This window comes from Sus scrofa, chromosome 8 (genome assembly GCF_000003025.6).
Source record: "Sus scrofa isolate TJ Tabasco breed Duroc chromosome 8, Sscrofa11.1, whole genome shotgun sequence".
Classification (NCBI taxonomy): domain Eukaryota; kingdom Metazoa; phylum Chordata; class Mammalia; order Artiodactyla; family Suidae; genus Sus; species Sus scrofa.
The window spans coordinates 73,891,166-73,904,309 of NC_010450.4; the positions used below are offsets into that span (position 1 = coordinate 73,891,166).

Genomic DNA, 13,144 nt, shown 5'->3' on the forward strand with positions numbered 1-13,144 from the left:
CTTTTTTTTTTTTTTTTTTTGCCTGTCAAGAACTGATGTAGTAAGCACAGAAATACAAAATGCCTCATCAAAAAATTAATGCTCCAACCTTCAGGAGGCTATTTTGTCTGGGTGACAAATTTCAGATGACAAAGAGGGATGCAAATGCAAACCATGCTGGTTGATGTGTTTTAAGATAGAACAATGATATTGATGTCACAGTTCAATGTAAAACAGTCAAAGTGGAATCTCTTTGTTTTTTAATGGAAAAGAGTAACTGGTGTTGCCAGGATTAACCATGGCACATAATAACTCCCAGGAAGCGGCAAATGAATTTCAGGACCAAACCCAAAGACTAGATAAAATAGATTCACACTTTAACACTCAGAATCAGGAAGATAGTTTGTGCTGAGGGACTAAAAGTTATGATTTTGTTTCGGTCTTGGCTGGCACCAGAGGCTGGACCCCAGGAGCCCTAAAATAGAACAAGAATTCTGGGCTATTTTGCCAAGTGTTGTCGGACATTTGAAAACACAGAGATTTTATTCATTTGGGGGATACCTTGGCATTATTTAAAAATCACTTCAGATTTTTTTTTTTTTTTTTTTTTTTTGTCTTTTTGCCATTTCTTGGGCCGCTCCCGCGGCGTGTGGCGATTCCCAGGCTAGGGGTCTAATCGGAGCTGTAGCCACTGGCCTACGCCAGAGCCACAGCAACGCGGGATCCGAGCCACGTCTGCAACCTACACCACAGCTCACGGCAACGCCGGATCGTTAACCCACTGAGCAAGGGCAGGGACCGAACCTGCAACCTCATGGTTCCTAGTCGGATTCGTTAACCACTGAGCCACGACGGAACTCCTTTTTTTTTTTTTTTTTTTTTTTTTTTTTACTTTTAGAACGACTGAAGGAAAATTCACAGGTTTTCTCTGTATCATGTTATTAAAAGATACTTGTTTTCTTGGTCATTTTAACGTTAAGAAAGAGTGATTGCTTAAGCCCCAAAGTCAAACTGTAAGTGTTGTTACTCCTGGGCTGGGCCAAAGTGGTATATAAGAAGCTAAAATCACAGACCTGAGAGTGAAAAGGACCTAGAAGAATCTCCAGGATAAATTATAGATGCCCGGGGATGGCTTACTAATGACTGAAACAAGGCTGTGTAGAGCCAAGCAGTGTTTAAATGCCTACAATATTAAACATTAGAGCAGGTTTTCAGATAGGATGATGGGGCAGTGGGGGAATATGAAGCTTCAGAGCAAGGAGTTTGGAGAATAAGGCGGTGGCTGTCCCTCTCACAGATTGGACCCTCCTCCATAAGCCCCAAGAGAAAGGTGCGTAAAGTCCACTGGGCACCTGCCATTGCCTTGGCACGCAGAGGTCCAGATAAGGAAGTTATCGTGCTGCCACGGAACATGTACTGTTGTTGGGAAAAGACACAGAAACGGCTCCAACACAGGGCCTGAGAGGGCAGCACATCGATGCTGTAAGAAAAATGCTAGGGGGGAGTTCCCGTCGTGGCGCAGTGGTTAACGAATCCGACTAGGAACCATGAGGTTGCGGGTTCGGTCCCTGCCCTTGCTCAGTGGGTTAACGATCCGGCGTTGCCGTGAGCTGTGGTGTAGGTTGCAGACACGGCTCGGATCCTGCGTTGCTGTGGCTCTGGCGTAGGCTGGTGGCTACAGCTCCGATTCAACCCCTAGCCTGGGAACCTCCATATGCCGCGGGAGCGGCCCAAGAAATAGCAACAACAACAACAACAAAAAAGACAAAAAAAAAAAGAAAAAAAGAAAAATGCTAGGGCCCTCTCGGGTGCAAGCGTGAATTTCCCTCACCTGAGAGGGGTGGCTTTTACTTTGACCCCCCCGTCTCCGGCTCTCTCTTCTTTTGCTAGGTACCCCGATTGGCTCCTTTACTCAGGCTGACCTCGCTTCAGGAAACGTTCAGTACGTCCACTCCAGCGAGGCCGAGAAGCATTCAGATGCCTTCAGCTTTACGCTCTCTGATGGCGTCAACGAGGTGGGTGAGGGACTGGCTTCCCTCCTTGATGGCAGTCGATTCAGCACTGTCTCCTCTGAGTGGAGAGCGCAGAGCCGCCGATGCTCTAAGAGCTTCGTTCTCATTCTCCGCTGCCCTCGGGCCTGGACAGAGGCAAAGAGAACTCCCTTCTGGGTTCCTGGTCAGTTAGTCGTGCCAGGAGCGGTGCGAAAGACAATGCAGAGAGCACTTATGTTCTACTTGGCAGGCACGTTGGGGGGGCGGGGGAGGGAGACGACAGGTGACCCACCCAAGCTTTTCCCACGTAGGTGACACAGACGTTCCACATTACTCTTCGCCCCGTGGATGACTCGCTGCCTGTCGTGCAAAGCCTGGGGATGCGGGTACAGGAAGGCTTACGGAAGCCCATCACAGAGTTTGAGCTCAAGGCGGTGGACGCGGACACAGAGGTAGGATCCCCACCCACCGCCCCCCGGTTCTCTGGCTGAATGAAAGGCTGATCTAGTGGCATCTATTGTGCTGCGACTGACCGTGTCTCCGAGAGTGGGGGCGGAGTGCTGAGGGGGTGCCAGCATCCCTAAAGGATTAAAACCCAGAACATACCGTGGCCTGTTGGAAAAGAGAAGCTAATACCTTTGAACTCACGTTGTTTTTAAACCCTTTCTGAAGCCCTAAATACATTTATCCTTTCCCATGACTACACTTAACCATCATTTTAAGAGGCTTTTTATCATGATCCATAGCAAATGAAATGACCTTTTATCCAGCGTTTTTATTACTCCCTATTAGGGAACAAGGAGTTTCTTCACCTACACACTTTTGCCTCCTTCACCCAGACTTCACTGGATGAAAACTAATTATTGCATCTTGAGCATTCTCAGTATCCAGGCTTTATACAGTAAAACAGGGCATGCAGAGGCTAACTCTTACTCTCGTAATCCTTTCCAATTAAAGTATCCGACATTCTGACATGAGTTAGAGCCCATTAAAAGTACCGTATACTTAATGATTAGCTCTGTGTATCTCCTGCCCTGTGCCGGCATGCATTCATTTATTTATTCATTCTTTCGGCAAATGATTATTAGCTGCTACGTTCTAAGGTCTGCTCAAGATGTTGAAGGCAGCGCTGTGAACAAAGCAGCTCAAAGGTCCGGCCTTAGGCAGTTTATGACCCTTGGTTAGGGGGACAGACAAGAAAGAAAGAAAGAACATAGACTGTCATGTCAGATATGATGAGTGCTAGGAATAGAAATAAAATGACACAAAGGCAGTAGGGACGGATGGGTGTACTCTTTTAGACAGTGGTCAGGGAAGGCCTCTCTGAGGAGCTGATATTGGGGCAGAGATAGGAGGTGAAAGAGTGAGCTGGGCAGCTTCCTGGGAGAATCACTCTCCAGGCTGGAGAATCCGAAGGGCACAGGCCCTGTGGTCAAGTGTGCTTGGGACATTTGAGTTGCCACTCAGAGGCCAAGCGTCTGGACCCCAGTGAACAAGCGGGAGAGGAGACAGAGAGGAACCCCAGGGCCAGTCACAGAGGGCCTTGTTGGCCCAGGTTGGGCCTCTGCATTTTATTCCCAGTAGGTGGGAAATCACTGGAGAGTCCTGAGCAGAGTTTTCTACCTCTTTATTTTTCCTTCTGCATGTCACACTAGAAGCAGCCATTAGAAATGAGACATTCACTCCTGTTCTTTTTTTTTAATTCAGTGAATTTTATTATATTTATACTTATACAGCCATCATCACAACCTAATTTTATAGCATTTCCATCTCAAACCCCCAACCCATCCCTCAACCCCGAACCTATTTCCTTAGGAAAGCACAAGTTTTTCAAAGTCTGTGAGTCCGTTTCTGTTCTGCAAATAAGTTCATTGTATCCTTTTTATTAGATTCTACATATAAGTGATAGCATAGGATGTCTGTGGCTCACTGTCTGACTAACTTTCCTTAGCATGATAATTTCTCAGTCCTTCCATGTTGCTGCAAATGTCATTATTTCTTTCCTTTTAGTGGCTGAATAATATTCCATTGTGTGTATGTACCACATCTTCTTCATCCACTCCTCTGTCGACGGGAATTTAGGTGGTTTCCATGTCTTGGCTATTGTATGTAGTGCTGCAGTGGACATTGGGGTACATATGTCTTTTTGAATCATGGTTTTCTCTGGATAGATGCTCAGAAGTGGGATTGCTGGATCAAATGGTAATTCCATTTTTAATTTTTTGAGGAATCGTCATACTGTTTTCCATAGTAGTTATACCAATTTACATCCCCACTAGCAGAGGAGGGTCCCTTTTCTCCATGCCCTCTCCAGCATTTTTCACTTCTGTTCTGATGCGAGTCTACATATAAGTTTTGGAAAAGTATGTGTGTGGGGTGGGGGAGGGGGGTAGATGGAAAGGAAATGAATAATTTCAAAAAATCTAGTTCTTATCATCCTCGAGATTAAAAATAGCCAAGACATGGGAACAACCCAAATGTCCATCAACAGACAATTGGATTAGGAAGATGTGGTATATATACACACTATGGAATACTACTCAGCCATGAAAAAGAACGACATAATGTCATTTGCAGCAACATGGATGGAACTAGAGACTCTCATACTAAGTGAAATAAGTCAGAAAGAGAAAGATAAATACCATATGATGTCACTTATAACTGGAATCTAATATACAGCACAAATGAATATTCCCACAGAAAAGAAAATCATAGACTTGGAGAACAGACTAGTGGCTGCCCAGGGGGAGAGGGAGGGAGTGGGAGGGATCAGGAGCTTGGGGTTAAAGGATGCAAACTATTGCTCTTGGAACGGATGTGCAATGAGATCCTGCTGTGTAGCATTGAGAACCATGTCTAGATACTTACATTGCAACACAACAATGAGAGGAAAAAGTATGTATACACGTATGTGTAACTTGGTCCTCATGCTGTACAGTGGGAAAAAAAAATACAGGTTTCCACCTATGACCCTTAAAGGGCAAATTTAAATGTCTTCGCCTAAAAATGGAAGGCACCAGTGTATAATAACCAACCTAATTTCTCTCCTTGGCTTTACTTTTGGTATCTATAAAGAAATGCAGTCTTTCTGTTAGAAGTGTCTTTCGGTGTGACTACCTAAAGGACCGTGTTGGCTGTCACTGACACATCTGGCCCCTGTTACAAAGTTCCCTTTTCCTCTTGCTTTTGGCCTCTGTGACAGGCCGAGTCTGTCACGTTCAGGGTTGTGCAGCCTCCCCGCCATGGCACCATCGAGCGGACCACCAACGGGCAGCCCTTCCAGCCCACGTCCACCTTCACCATGGAGGACGTCTACCAGAACCGGGTCCACTACAGCCATGACGGCAGCAATGCCCTCAAAGACTGGTTCACCTTCACCGTAGCCGATGGGACGAATCCCTTCTTTGTTATCGAGGAAGGAGGAAAAGAGGTGAGGGGCAGAGACGAGGAGAGGGAGGCCCAGCAAAGCATGCCAGAGGGGGTCTAGAGGCGGAACAGGGCCCTTGCAAGCCAAGAATGACATGGTTGGAGTTTTTGTTCTGCCCCATACTAATTGGCCTTGGGTAAGTTACTTAACTTCTCTAAGCCTCAGCTTTTCACCTGTAAAATGGGCACAGGAATCATCACCAGCTTCGATTAGTTTAAGAGTCAAAGGAAGAGGACATAGGGCTGTGACCAATTTCTTGCCAAAGGAAGATGGGTGCAAATGATGGGTTTCATTTATGTATCACTTGTTTAAAAATGAAGTTCCCTGCCCTCTGCTTCTCTGTTTTCCTCTTCCCATGTTATTCATTTGAGTAATAAAAAATAATAATAATAATAAAATTTTAACTTAAAAGAAAAAAGTCAAAGGCAGTAATCCATGTAAAGTGTTGAACACTGTCGGCAAAGAGCGAGGACTCCTATCAAAGATGACAGTTATTGTTGTTATGACTGCTGTTATTTCTCCTTTCCTTTTTACTCACCCTTTATTCCTTTAACTTTTCTTTCATTTGGGTTTTTTTTGGTTTTTTTTCTGTCATTCTGTCTTTTAGGGCTGCACTGGCAGCATATGGAGGTTCCCAGGCTAGGAGTCCAGTCGGAGCTGTAGCCTCCAGCCTACACCACAGCCACAGCAACTCGGGATCCGAACCGCGTCTGCGACCTACACCACAGCTCACCGCAACACCGGATCCTTAACCCACTGAGCAAGAACAAGGATCGAACCCAAGTCCTCATGGACGCTAGGCGGGTTCGTTAACCACTGAGCCACGATGGGAACTCCTCATTTGGTTTTTCAATAATGTCATATGGTTCCAGATTGTCTCCTGAACCAGCCAGAGTTTCTCAGTCTCATGAAGAATGATGGTGGTTAAGAGTATGGCTTTTGCATCCTAAGGATACTGATTTAAATTCTACCTCTGTCACTTACTGAGTGTCTGTCTAAGCCTCAGCTTCCCTGTCTGTCAAATGGGGATGATATCCACCCTTTTGCTGTTCACAGAGCACGTAGCCCAGTGCCCCATGCAGGAAACACAGGAGACATCCCATAAACCCTGGCAATGATCATCACCATTGTCAGCATTTTAGGACCAGCTTGTGAAACAAGCCAAGATGCTTTTCTTTTCTTTTCTCTTTTTCTTCTTCTTCTTTTTTTTTTTTTTGGCTGCAGGTACAGCATATGGAGGTTCCCAGGCTAGGGGTCGAATCAGAGCTGCAGCTGCCGGCCTACACCACAGCCACAGCAACACTGGATCTCAGCCACGCCTGCAACCCACACCATGGCTCACGGCAGTGCGGGATCCCTGACCCACTGAGCAAGGCCTGGGATAGAACCCGCATCCTCACGGATCCTAGCTGGGTTCTTAACCTGCTGAGCCACAGCAGGAACTCCTGAAGATGCTTTTCTTTTGAGGTCATGGACATGCAGGTGTTCAGAAGAAACTGTAAGAGTCCCCTTCCACTCCCTTCCCCAGCACTTGAACTCACTTTAAACAGGTTTCCTACAATATCATAACCCTCCCTGGGAGTAACTGCAACTCTGGTGAAAGGTGGACCCATGGGCGGCCCTGTACCCCACACCCCGTCTGACTGGGCAGAAGTGGTTTTAGTGAGCACGTGATCACGCCCTGCATGGGCTTCCAGGTTAACCGAAGAATCAGCTTCTCAGTTCTGCAGAGTTTTTTCCTACTTTGATGACGAATGATTCTTCTCCTGGCAGAAAGATGCTCCCACATGCTTTAGAAGCAAACAGCCTATGAGAAGGTCATTCTCGGATGGCCGAGGTGTCCGGGGGAGGGCTCTTGGGATTATCCTGCTCTTTCAGCATTTGCACAGCATCTCCGCCTGGCAGGTCAGCACGTTCATGTTCCCTCTCCCATGCTGTAGCTGCTCCCGGGTTAGTTTGACTTTCAGAAGAGAAAAACAGATTTCCAAATGATTCAGCAAGCGGGCCTCCTCTCTGATAACCATAAAAGGTCACAGCAGGTTTCCAAAGGGACTGTGTGTCATTTTGAAAATGGAAATGATCTGCAGGGCAGGTTGTAGAAGGTGGAAAAGGCAGCATCTTGCTCCGTGTCGGTCAGCTTGTTGTTTCTGCCCCGACACCGCCTGGGTGTTGTGACTGTGTATGTGCCTATCTGTGTGAGTATGAAGTTACCACTAATGCTTTTCTTTTCTTTCTTTCTTTTTTTTAAATGTTTTTATTAAAGTATAGTTGATTTACAGTGTTGGGCAAGTTTCTGCTAAGTTCACATCTTTTCCCTTTTTTTTTTTTTTTTTTTTTTTGTCTTTTTGCCTTTTCTTGAGCCACTCCCTCGGCATATGGAGCTTCCCAGGCTAGGGGTCCAATTGGGGCTGTAGCCGCTGGCCTCCGCCACAACCACAGCAACACAGGATCCGAGCCTCGTCTTCGACCTACACCACAGCTCACTCACAGCAACGCCGGATCCTTAACCCACTGATCAAGGCCAGGGATCGAACCCGCAATCTCATGGTTCCTAGTCGGATTCTTTAACCACTGCACCATGACGGGAACGCCACCACTAACGCTTTTCTTGATTCCTTCTACCCCTTCTCCCCAGATGGACAGTTCTCTCTCTCAAAAAGGGAGGCGGGAGGGTAGAGAAAATCTGTTCCCATAAAACATCTTCTCACATCTGAAATCCTTCCTGGAGACTTTGACATTAATGTTTTCATGATGAAAATCATGACAATTTTAACAAAATTAAAAGGAAAATACTTTGTTGATCGTTTCACCCTAGGGTGACATTTAACTCAACTAAAGAAGGCATGGGAGTGTGAAGCTGGTTCCATAGCAGGTGAAATTCCAGCACGAGCACCACTTATGTCTTGCTTCTCTTCTTCCATTGTTTCTACTTTATCAATCGGATTCTCCCTTAAGCCTCATGCCAAGTGCTGATAAGTGACAGAAACTTGCTCAGTTGCCCATTTTGAAGTGTCAGCCGATTTCAGGGCTTCCAGCTTTTGTAGGTCCTATACCTGGTATGTTTCAGGTATGTGTGAATGATGCGTTGTCTTTGGTGCTTTCGCTGCAGATGGTGACAGCAGCAGCTCAGCAGTTCTGGGTAGACATCCTCCCGGTAGATGACGGCACCCCTAGGATCGTCACCAACCTGGGGCTGCAGTGGCTGGAGTACGTGGATGGCAGGGTAAGGCCCTCTGTCACACTCACCGCCCTGGGCTGTATCCTCTTCGTGACAACATGGATAGAACTCCAGTTCAACTCCTGTCTCCCCCTCCCCCAGTGACTGAGATTGCTGAGCTCCAAGAGTTTGGTTACAATTGCGTTATAGTTTTAAGAAGGTTCTTACAAAATGACCCGCCCAAATATAGTAACTCAAACAAGGTGGCAGTTGCTTTTTTCCCCTCACATGAAGTGTAGGCGAAAGTGGAAAGGCTACGGTTCCACATGACCGTTCAGGGATGCATGTTCCTTGCATCTTATTCTTCTACCATTACTGGGTTGTTGCTGTTGACATTATGGCCAGACCTCTTCAGCTTTTCATCAGTATTTCAGCCCATGGGAAGAGGAAAGCAGAGAAGCAGAGGACAGGGAACTTTATTTTCAAACAAGTGATTCAGAAATGAAACCCATCATTTGCACCCATCTTCCTTTGGCAAGAAATTGGTCACAGCCCTGTTTGTTGCATGGGAGGCTGGAATCTCTAGCTGCTCAGCTAAAAGTTTGTTAACTAGAAGAAGGGGAGGATGGATTTTAGGAAACGTTTGGAATGTGCCATGGATGGGAAGGAAGCAAGGTTTTGTGTGTGCGTGTGTGTTTTTGTTTTTGTTTGTTTGTTTTTTTGTAGATGAATGTCCTAGAGGAATTCTGGAAATTAAAAAACTTCTTCTTTTTCCTAAATTCCAGTTTGGTCATTTTTAAGATATGCCATAATTCTCATCTGGTGACACGTCAAGCATGAAATCCCCAGCCCCAGCAGTACAACCCACCCCCGACACACACACACACACACACACACACACACACACACATGCACACGCACACGCACAGTTCCTCAATTCAGTTTGGAAACTGATTTCTTACTTTTGTGTGTGGTGTTCCCTCTAGGATGTGGATTTTCTCATCTCTGTGTTGCTGATTAGTTGGTCGTATCTGCAGCGGCAATATTATAGCTTTCCACCGAACTCACTGGAAATTTCAAAATATATGAAATGAAATTAATGCAGATTCCCATCATGCCCTACTTGATATTTTTCTTGATACTCAGAACCATCCCATTCTCTTCTTGACACTCTCCAGTTGGTTTTCTATCTCCGACTCTCACCCTACTTCAGTGACTCTTATCAAAGGTACCAATGACCTCGGTTTCACCAAATCCAAAGTTCACCTATATGCCTTATTTTAGATCTAGAACATTTAATACTGTTGACCACCTCTTTTTGTTTTCTCAAACCTTTGCTCTCACTAAATATTTGTTGAATGAATAAATGAATGAATTAAAATTTAGTCAGTGTATTTGGGCAACACTGGGATATCGTACATTTATCTAACTCAATTTCAAACATTGCAGTCTAGTTCCATAAGCTTTAAAGTAGCCCTCTTCTCTGCATCATATCATTCTTTCAAAGTTCCAGTCTTCTTTCAAGGGCAAACCCAAATCCCACCACCTGAACCCCAAGCCTCCCTTCACTAATTCAGATGGAAGGAATCACTCCTGCTCCCCCAATGTGTGGACTTTTTTAAATTTTATCTCCCATTACAGCTCTTGCCACAGGTACCTTGCTCATAAGCCTTTCTTTCCCAATAAAGTGTAAACACCTCAAGGGCAGAGGCTGGCATGGTTTCTCTCCTCATAACCTCTTCAATCCCGACAAAGTTTTCCAGGCAGTAAATGCACTCAGTAAATCATTGTTGAACTGAATTCAGTCTGAGTCAGAGGGTCTTGTTCCTGCTTTATTCCCATCTCAGGAATTAAATTTAATGGGTTTCTGTTCCAGGCAACCAACCTGATCACCAAGAAGGAACTACTGACCATGGACCCAGACACGGAGGACCTGCAGCTTGTCTACGAGATAACCACGGGCCCCAAGCATGGCCACGTAGAGAACAAGCTGCAGCCTGGCAGAGCTGCTGCCACTTTCACGCAGGGTGAGCCCTGGGTGGGGGTGGGGGGCTGAAAGATGGGAGGGGCCTCTTCTGAGCCATTCTCCCTACTTCCTTCATCTTTGTCACAACCATTGCCAGCTGCTTGTGCCCAAGTAAACTGTTTACAAACAAACAGATCTTTTAATGTCTAACCACCCAACTCTGGAATTTTATTTCTCCTGGTTTTGTTTCCTGTTCCTCTGAATTATGGCAAAAAAAGAAAAGAAAAATGTTATCTTTACCAGGTTTCCTCAGCTCCCAAATTGCCTTAGGTTTTGACCAGGTTTTCTGGCAAGGATCAGGTGACACTGATCTTTCAACACAAAAACAACTCCAGAATTTAAGAAAATCTGTGATCCTGTATGGTTTATTTTTCTCTCTAAGAGGTATGGATTTTTTTCTAAAATCTTCAGCAAAGAAGAAACAATCAACATGGTGAAATTGCTCAAGGGAAATAGTTCCCTGTTTTGATTCCCATAAGCAGGCCATTTTGTGTTTTAGTTTCTTCTAGGCATTTCAGAGTCTTCTAGTATGGATTTGATTGGGAACAATCATTGCACAAACATGTCAAAGTTTATGTGCCCTATTTCCTTTTTCTCCCTGTCCTCAATTTGGTGTTCTCCCTTAGCCCCATTTTATTTGTGCCTTGTGTGCAAGCTGTTTTGATCCAACCCCAGCATTTCTTAGTAGCGCCTACCTTCCAAAGAAGCTTTTTTAGAAGGAAGTAGGGGCAAATTTGTGCATACATGCACAGAAGATGGGGTCAGAGACTTTCCTCTGTCCGCTCTAAGAGTTGCCTTTAACGCTCCAGAAGCATTTATCAAAGTGCTTTTTGCTAAGACCCTGGGATTCTCATTTTACCACAGCATAAGGGTACTTCTACAGAAAGACGGGCCTTTTGTTGCACAGAATTACAGGATCTTATTTTATTTTTTTATTTTATTTTATTTTTTTATTTTTGGTCTTTTTGCCATTTCTTGGGCCGCTCCTGCGGCATATGGAAGTTGCCAGGCTAGGGGTCCAATCAGAGCTGTAGCCGCCGGTCTACGCCAGAGCCGCAGCAACGCGGGATCCGAGCCGCGTCTGCAGCCTACACCACAGTTCATGGCAATGCTGGATCCTTAACCCACCGAGCAAGGCCAGGGATCGAACCCGCAATCTCATGGTTCCTTGTCAGGTTCGTTAACCACTGAACCATGGTGGGAACTCCAGGATCTTATTTTAAAATCTGGCAGAAACATTTATTTTTAACCCCACTCTCCCTTTTTGTTCTTGGGAAAGTACGTTTTGTCTGTAGCACATTAGAAGAATAAACTAGGTGTGTCAGTAGGCATCTATGAGACTGCCTTTACATCCCCGGCTTAATTCAGCATCTTTTTTCTCACAGAGGACGTGAACTTGGGGTTGATTCGTTACGTGTTGCATGAGGAGAAGATCCGGGAGATGATGGATAGTTTCCAGTTTCTGGTGAAAGACAGTAAACCCAATGTGGTCAGTGACAATATCTTCCATGTCCAGTGGTCCCTCATCAGCTTTCAGTATACCAGGTACGCGAGTTATCGGCATTCCTTCTTGAGAAATGAATCAGAAAAACAGAGGAGGGCAGGAGAAAGCGCCTGGGGGCAGATGTAGTCATCCAATGATGGTGGTGGGGTGATAATAATAATAAAAAATAATAGTTATACCAAATAGGCCTTGAATCCTGTCTGTACCAGGCACTGTGATAGGTACATCAGGTTCCCAAAGCTGGCAGTGAGGACTAACACCTCAGAGGCCCACTGCCTGCAACCTTCACAGAAATAAACTACAAACCAAAGTCCAGTGGCCATCCTCAGTGATGAAAAGCAAAACCCAGCTCAGGCCTCACCCTCTTGTGGCTTTTCTCAACCTACATGCTTATTATGAATTAATAGCACATGGATACTTTGCCTCCTACTTTCCAACAGCCATACAAATGCCTAGCAGCAAGCTAAGTTAACGCCAGCTAAGTTAACGCTGTGTCTTAGTCATTCCAGCTGCTCTAACAGAACACCATAGCCCTGGTGGCCTGAAAACACCAGAAATTTATTTCTCACAGTTCTAGAGGCTGGGAAGTCCAAGACTGGGGTGCCAGCAGATTCAGTGTGTGGTGAGGGCCTGCTCCCTGGTCCATAGAGAGTGGAGTTCCTGCTGTAACCTCACACGGCAGAGGAAGATGGAGCTCTCTTCTATGAGGGCGCTGATCTCATTCGTGAGGGCTCCACCCTCATGACCTCACCACCTCACAAAGGCCCCATCTCTAATATTATCGAGGGGATTAGGATTTCAACATATGAATTTGGAGGGGACGCTTTCACTCTACAGCACCTTGTCACTCCCCCATTTCCATCAAGCTCCGTTTGTCTAGACACCTTTGTTACCTTGGCCCATTTCTCATTTTCTTACCGCTGGCACCGCCCTGGCTCCTCTTCACACTTCCTGGAGCTCTGGACCGGTCATTTCCCATTTGAGCTTGGCCATTAATTGCCTTTCAAGCAGCTTCTTCCCTAGGAGCCCACTGTCCTATTCTAATTTCTCTACCGCACTT

General features: G+C 45.6%; 1 protein-coding gene across 3 annotated transcripts in view; it reads left to right on the forward strand.

The window, feature by feature from the left end:
* Positions 1–13,144, forward strand: part of FRAS1 (Fraser extracellular matrix complex subunit 1) — a 457,087-nt gene that overhangs the window by 388,798 nt on the left and 55,145 nt on the right. For all 3 annotated transcript variants that reach the window (XM_021100604.1, XM_021100605.1, XM_013978814.2), the window contains 6 exons: positions 1,870–1,994; positions 2,282–2,422; positions 5,173–5,400; positions 8,507–8,620; positions 10,431–10,581; positions 11,966–12,125. In XM_021100604.1, coding sequence (XP_020956263.1) covers positions 1,870–1,994; positions 2,282–2,422; positions 5,173–5,400; positions 8,507–8,620; positions 10,431–10,581; positions 11,966–12,125 — 919 coding nt within the window. The remainder of the gene's footprint in view (positions 1–1,869; positions 1,995–2,281; positions 2,423–5,172; positions 5,401–8,506; positions 8,621–10,430; positions 10,582–11,965; positions 12,126–13,144) is intronic.